General features: G+C 30.9%; 1 protein-coding gene across 1 annotated transcript; it reads left to right on the forward strand.

Moving 5' to 3' along the window:
- The first annotated feature begins 273 nt into the window (after nt 1-273).
- Nucleotides 274-3,336, forward strand: LOC132644659 (uncharacterized). The gene is made up of 2 exons (XM_060361260.1): nt 274-1,661; nt 3,327-3,336. Exons 1-2 carry the CDS (start codon nt 274-276, stop codon nt 3,334-3,336), a joined length of 1,398 nt encoding a protein of 465 aa, XP_060217243.1.
- Nucleotides 3,337-8,254: the final 4,918 nt, after the last annotated feature.

Here is an 8,254-nt window from a genome sequence, read left to right on the forward strand (position 1 = left end):
AATCTGTATAAGTCTTAATATAAAAGACGAGTTGATAATCAGTCTTAATCAAGATGAAGATTGATTTAAGGAAAGCGTATGATATGATTAGCTGAGATTTCATTGAAGAAGCTTTAAAGGGCTATGGATTTCCAACTCCGTCAACTGATTATGATTTGTGTTACCTCAACAAGGTTCACGGTCAAAGTAAATGGAGAAGTATATGGCTATTTTGAAGGTAAAAGAGGGTTACGACAAGGAGACCCCATGTCCCCATTATTATTTGTGTTAGTAATGGAGTACCTTACTAGAACACTCAAGAAGATGAGTGATCTACCTGATTTCAAGTACCATCCAATGTGCAAGACCACCAAACTTACACACTTGATATTTGCAGATGATTTAATGGTGTTCTGTAAAGGAGACTTAGCCTCTATTAATAGAGTGATGGAAGCTCTAAAACATTTTAGTGCAACCACTGGCCTAGTTGCAAACCTGGAGAAATCAAACATATTTCTAGCCGGAATGGATGATGACACTAAGGCAAGTATATTGGCAAGTACTGGTTTCTCAATAGGCACACTACCTATAAGATACCTAGGACTACCATCATCCTCTAAGAAGTGGAATAAAGTTGATTGTCATCAACTGGTGGATAAGATCACGAAAAGAATAACAAATGGCTACTCAAGGCAGCTTTCGTACGCGGGGAGGCTGCAAATTATCAATGCTGTCCTGTTCTCAATTTATAATTTTTGGGGTGCTGTTTTCATCCTTCCACAAAGTGTACTGAAAGAAGTAGATAGGAAGTGTAGAGAATTCTTGTGGGGGTGTCAGGAGGGACAGAGGAAGGTGTCCTTGGTTGCGTGGGATAATGTATGCGTACCAAAAAAGTATGGGGGATTAAATATTAAAAGTTGTAGGATTTGGAACATGGTAGCGGTTGGCAAGTTGCTATGGCAACTGGCAAATAAAGAAGACATTCTTTGGGTCAAGTGGATCCATGAGATTTATATGAAGATAACTGATAACATTTGGGAACATTCTCCACCTCAAAATTGTAGTTGGTATTGGAGGAAGCTAAACTCTCTAAAGAAAGTGATGATGCATTGGTATCAGAATGATATATATACGCTGAATCCAACTGGTTCGTACTCTATGACTAATAGTTATCACGCGATGCTGGGCACACTACATAGACTTCCTGAAGCTGAACTAATTTGGAGTTCAGTAATGATGCCTCAGCATAGGGTGCTGGTTTGGTTAGCTTATCAAGATAGACTACTCACCAAGGAGAGATTACAAAGGCTGAACATTCCTATTGAAAATATTAACTGTTGCTTATGTGAGGAAGGAGTAGCTGAAACACACCAGCATTTGTTCGTAGACTGTGCATGGGTATCTGTGGTGAAATATGAGTTGGCTAGATGGATAGGTGTGAATCTACCGAATATGACAACCAAGCAATGTTTGGGGTGGTTTAAAGGAAGACACTGGCGACAATTCTGGAAGGAGACAGTGGCTGCCATGTATGGAGCAATAGTATACCAAACCTGGCAAGCAAGAAATTGGAAGCAGTTTAGGCAAATAAGTGTTAATGCTGAGTTTACCGTCGTACAAATACAGAAGGAGTTGCAGGAGAGATTAAGATTAGTGGATAGTTCTAGGAGGGCTATGATAACGTCCAAATCCACTCCTCAAAGAGAAAGTGTACACGGTCGTATGCAATATATTTTATCCAACTATGAGTCGGGGTCGATCCCACAGGGAACAATATGCTAGGCGATTAAGAAAGTAAAGAACTTTCGCCAACTAAGCTAAAGCCAAACGATAGATAATGTTTTGGGTTTTTGGAGAATATTATAACTAATGCGGAAATGTAAACTAACTTAGAAAGCAAGTAAAATGATCAATGACCACAAGTTTGGATACAAAGGAAATTACACTCAAGTAACGATCCAATGTATTTCACGATTTTACAGCTAAGATCGGGTTTATGTTAATAGATAATGATGTCTAAAATCTCATTGAAAGTCTTCCAACCAAATCAATGAATTTCACTCTAAGCTTTTTCAAGCCTTAGAGTGTGATATTAGGCACAATCAATTTAACCTCAAGTAACTATCCTCTTCCGAGCTCAAGTTATTAGATGGGTTTAATGACCCAAATCCTTGTTAACTAATCTTTTCCAACCTAGATTTCCTCTTCCGAGCTCAATCTAAGTAAATGGGTGAGTCCTAGGGTTAGCTAATCCCTTTGGAAACATTCAAGAACGATATTAATTAAAGAAACAATAACCCACTTCGTTAAGAATAAAAATCATTCAATACATAAGCATAACAAGAGTTTCAAACCAAACTTTAATCAAGAATATTTTCATAAACAAGATTCAAGTAATGGAATAAATACTACACACTTAGATATACAATACAAAACAAGAAATTGAAGAAAAGATTAAGAATTATCTCATTAAAGTGCTTCCAATCTTCTCCTCCAATGGTGTAGATGAAACCCTAGCCTCCAAGCTTGTATGAAAATGGCCAAAGATGAATAAAATTGCTCCCTTGTCTTCCTTTTGTAGTTGCCTAATTTTTCCAAGTTCAAAAAATGACAAAATATGCCCCAAATTTCAGTTTTTGCAGTTCTGCCCATTTTTTGCAGTTCTGTCCCGTTTTTGCAAACCTGTCCACTTTTGACAGTTTTGCAAAACTGTGTAGTTTTTGTCCAATTTGGCCTCTTTTTGACTTTATTTTCGCTTGGTTTCTTCCGATCACTTCTAAATCACATAAACCTATAAAATGGAAATAAACGAAATTAAATGAACTATTTTTTTAATCAAACATTGCAAAAGTCTAAGCTTAAAGAAGAAATAAGTTGGTAAATTACCAACTTATCAGGCTAGGAACTGCCAAGTTCTAATCCATAGGGTGTAATTAGTTTGAAATTTGCCTGTTGGCTTTGTTTTTTTTGGGTAAGATCTATGAGGTCCAAATGTACTTAACACTCTTCCTAGAAGGTTGTTAAGACGCTCCAAATGTACTTAACACTCTTCCTAGAAGGTGGTTAAGACGCTGGATACTCTTTAGTTTGTAAATATTTTGGTTTGGTATGGTAATAATTCACAGTTTATTGCCAAAAAAAATATATAAAAGACCCAGAAATGGGTCAATAACGGTAAATATCCATGGTTCACGATGCCTACCAACCATAGCTAATTCAGATTCATCTGATCAACAAGTTAAAGCAACTCCGTTAAACTCAAGTCAAATTACTCTTGGGCATTTACTTGGCTAAAAAGATAAACATGCATGCAGAATAAGCATGATTTATACTGTATTATGGAACAGATACAAATAATTCTTATAGTTGACTCGAGCAAATTTAGATTATGATTACGGCTAATGTTGGTTGTCTTGTCCCTTTTAAAATAACATTTAAAATTTGGTCCAAAATAAGTATAGGTTTAGAAAATAAAAAAGCACTGATTAACTATACTAGATGACCTATGCCCGTGCTGTGCACGGGCCCAACACTTCGGATTATAGTGTATCTATGTATATGTAGTTGTGTTTAGATAGTGATAATATATATATATATATATACACACACACACTGCGTTCAAAATACGATTAATATAACATTGTAGTTTGTGCTCCGTATCTAAAACTTTATTATATTCATGTTTGCTACGAAAATTTCTTAATACTTTTTAAAAGAGAAGAATCGTTTAAAAGAAAAATATTATCCTCTCTTTGAGATAAAATAATAGCAATATTTAAGCATCAGTTGATACTTTCAATTTTAATTCGATTAATTTAAAGGTGTAAAATACTTATTATTTTTTATCAAATTTTGACTTGGATAATTCTAATTCAAATTATTAAATTAATTTTACATGTTTAAAACGAAACAAAGTAGAAATTGATTTTCTATTTAAATGAAGAAATGCTATTTTTTAATCTTTGGTAAATATTCTCGGTTTAGCTCATTTTACTTGTCATGTTGTCTTTTGCATGTTTTTTAAGGAAACGTGAATTAGAATTATAATTTGACTAATTTACCTTATTCATTATTTGATCTCCATTTGATATTAATCTCTTTTCACATTTATTAGAGTAAGAATGAAAATAAAAAAGTAATTAAATTGTATCTTATTTTTTAAATATATAAATTTTAAGTATATTTATTTTCGTAAAGATAACAAATAAATGACATGGCGGAATAGCAAATACAACAATTAAATATTTTGAAGAAAAGTAATAATATGGGGTCCATGTTTTTTGCTTGCAATAATTTCATTTGCTCCCACTAATGAGATAATATGCATGTGGCAATGAATCCACTATTATTGATTTGATGGGGATACTTTGGGAATTACATGAATATTGTTTGATTTTTTAATATATGAGGTGCACTTTTTTTTTTGACGTTGCCTTTTTTTTTAATATGGGATCCACTTTTTTTTTTCATGAGTTTGGAGAGGGTGGGGTCCACCTTTTCTTTTTTTTTAAGAGTGACTGACGACGAAGCATGGGTAAACCGATACTTCTATATAGTAGAAAAATAGAAATATAATAAAGTATTTCTATCTACCTTTTAGAAGAGTTGGTAATATAAAATATAAAACGTCATTTTTTTACCCTTAAAGAAAAAAGTGGGTGAGACCACAGAGGATTTTTTGCCCTTAAATAAAAATGTAGGATCGAACACGGACGACGATCTTGCCTCTATAAACCGGCTCTTCTATATAGTAGTAATAGTAAAGTAATACATATAATATTTTTTATCAAATTTTGATTTGGATAATTCTAATTCAAATTATTATATTAATTTTACATGTTTAAAATGAAACAAAGTAGAAATTTGATTTTCTATTTAAATGAAGAACTTCTATTTTTTAATTTTTAGTAAATATTTTTTGTTTAACTCATTTTACTCGTCATGTTATTTTTTACACGGTTTTTTAAGGAAACGTTAATTAGAATTATAATTTTATTAATTTACGTTATTAATTATTTGATCTCCATTTAATATTATTTTTTCTTTTATGACATTAATCTCTTTTCACATTTATTAGAGTAAGGGAAAAATGAAAAAGTAACTAAATTCTATGTTATTTTAATATATAAGTATTTTACGTATGTTGCTGTACAATAATTTCATTTGCTCCCACTAATGGGTTGATACGCATGTGGCAATGAATCCATCATTATTGATTTAATTGTTTGATTTTCTAAGCATTTTTTTTTAACATTGTTTGTTTTTTTTAATATGGGATTCACCTTTTTTTTAATCTTGCTTGTTTTTGTTAATATGGGGTCCACTTTTTTTTTCCCCGTGAGTTTGGATATGGTGGGTTCTACTTTTTTTTTTTTTTTAAATACTGGTTGATGTTTAATATGGGTCCATGAAGAACTTCTATTTTTTAATTTTTAATAAATATTTTTTGTTTAACTCATTTTATCTGTCATGTTGTTTTTTACACGATTTTTTAAGGAAACGTCAATTAGAATTATAATTTCACTAATTTACCTTATTAATTATTTGATCTCCATTTAATAATATTTTTTCTTTTATGACATTAATCTCTTTTCACATTTATTAGAGTAAGGAAAAAATGAAAAAGTAATTAAATTCTATCTTATTTTAATATATAAGTATTTTAAGTATGTTGATGTACAATAACTTCATTTGCTCCCACTAATGGGTTAATACGCATGTGGCAATGAATCCATCATTATTGATTTAATTGTTTGATTTTCTAAGCACTTTTTTTTAACATTGTTTATTTTTTTAATAAGGGATTCACTTTTTTATTTTTTAATATTGCTTGATTTTGTTAATATGGGGTCCACATATAAGTATTTAAGTATGTTGCTGTACAATAATTTCATTTGCTCCCACTAATGGGTTGATACGCATGTGACAACGAATCTATCATTATTGATTTAAAAAAAATATTGCTTGATTTTGTTAATATGAGGTCCACATATAAGTATTTTAAGTATGTTGCTGTACAATAATTTCATTTGCTCCCACTAATGGGTTGATACGCATGTGGCAATGAATCCATCATTATCGATTTAATTGTTTGATTTTCTAAGCATTTTTTTTTTTAACATTGTTTGTTTTTTTAATATGGAATTCACTTTTTTTTTTAATATTGCTTGATTTTGTTAATATAGGGTCCACTTTTTTTTCCCGTGAGTTTGGATCTGGTGGGTTCCATTTTTTTTCTTTTCTATTTTTTTTTAATATTGGTTGGTGTTTAATATGAAGCCCAATTTTTTTTTTAATATTAGCTATTGTTTTTTAATATATATGGGGCCCATATATTTTTTTTTTTAACTTGGAAGGGACGACGAAAAAGGAGCCCAACCGGCTCTTTTAAATAGTTAGAATATATTCAAATCTATCCTTATTTCAGTAAATGATCTAAAAATTCTGAGACAGTAATGAGTATGCAAATATCTTAAAAGACAAATAATATTAATCGAAAAGTAAAGCTCAAAACAAACATCTTGTTTCAGGTCACTTTTAAGCAATGTGAGCATATATTTATACGCTCTCAACAAATAGAAATTAAATTACTGCTGAGTTTATGGAGTGATAATGAAAACAAGAATGATTTAAAGATTTCGTTTTAGAGGAAACATATTAAAGTAGAGAACTTTTAGTACTATTTAGGGATAAAGCATTATTACCCTCCTGAACTTTGACCGCAGTTGCTACGACACACCTTACCTTTTCAGGGGTCCTATTACTCCCTGAATTTTTTTAAAACGGAATAATTATCACCCTGAAACTAAATATCTACTCTCTTATGGGAGAGTGACATACACTCTCCGTGCCACATCTATTTTTTTTCTATTGTTTTTAAAATTTTTCCACTTACGTGGTAATTTAAAAAAAAAATGAAAAACTGAATTTTCTTTTAAAAAAAAATAAAAATTGGATATTTAAAAAAAACTGAAATTTTCATTATTTATTTTAATTTTTTTTTAAAATGTCTCAAAAATCTAGATTTTCATGATTTCATATTTTTAGGACAATTTTATTTTTTCAAATAAAATCTGGATTATTTTTAAAAAAAAATTAGGAAAAAGTTTTTTTTTTCTTGTCAAAAAGTGAAAAAACTGAATTTTTATAAAAATTTGGAAAAACTAATTATTTTTTTACAATGTGGAAAATCCGTTTTTTAAACTAAATCTGGAAAACTAGATTATTATTTTTTCATATATAGAAAAAATAATTAGTTTTCCACATTTAAAAACAAAATCAGTTTTGAAAAAAAAAAAAAACTATAACCTTTAATGATAATTAAAGAGGTGTAATTAAATGCGAAATACCCAATTAAAAAATGACACGTGTCAGATTTTATGCTTCTCACTCTCTCAAATAGAGTGAGATACACTTTTTTTGCCACGTCAGCACGTAGGGTGGTAGTTATTTCGTTTTAAAAAAGTTCAGGGGTATTAAGACTCTTGAAAAGGTAAGTTGTGCCGTAATAACTTTGGCCAAAGTTCGAAGGGGTTGGGATAACAGTGCCTTATCCCGTACTATTTATTTTAATTTTACATAATTTAAATTGGATAAACATTAATTTAATATGGAACAATGATACAACCCAACTTATTTGATTGAGTTCAGTCAATGTCGTAAGACAGGGATTAATTCTTTGTCTTCTCCACTTTGGTTTCTTTCCAAAAACAAAAAAGAGAAAGGTGAGTCCATATAAAGCAACCTAGACAATGGGTGAAAAAAGGTAAAATAGGTTGCAAATGGAAGAAAAAAAAAAAAGATTAGTAAGTGCGGGTTGATTTGTCAAGTATAAAAAAGATTTGGGTATCAATAAAGTTTGGACATATACTATATAACAAACTAAAAGGTAAAATGGGAACTATGAAAAACGCCCCCAAATTGGCCAATAGCCATTGACACGACGCAACGTGTCAGTCATCTATATGTTGAACAACCTCAAATTTCTAATTACATTTCAAGCATTTCTTCAATAAAAAAAAATGTTCTGAGACTCCGAGGATATAATTTAAGCCCACTCTCTCGAATAGAACTGAGCCTACTCGTCCAGATGTTGTAACACCTCACACTAAGTGGCAAATCTGTAAATATAGTAATAAATCTTAAACCAATACTATAAGCCGCCGACGTAGTTGTGATGATCTGTCTAGACAGTTGTCAGCGAGTACAACTATTACTCAGTAGTCGCGTGATTAGGACAAGGCGAAAATTTTGATAAATTGCTAAAGTGGTATTA

Source organism: Lycium barbarum, chromosome 6 (genome assembly GCF_019175385.1).
Source record: "Lycium barbarum isolate Lr01 chromosome 6, ASM1917538v2, whole genome shotgun sequence".
NCBI classification, from domain to species: domain Eukaryota; kingdom Viridiplantae; phylum Streptophyta; class Magnoliopsida; order Solanales; family Solanaceae; genus Lycium; species Lycium barbarum.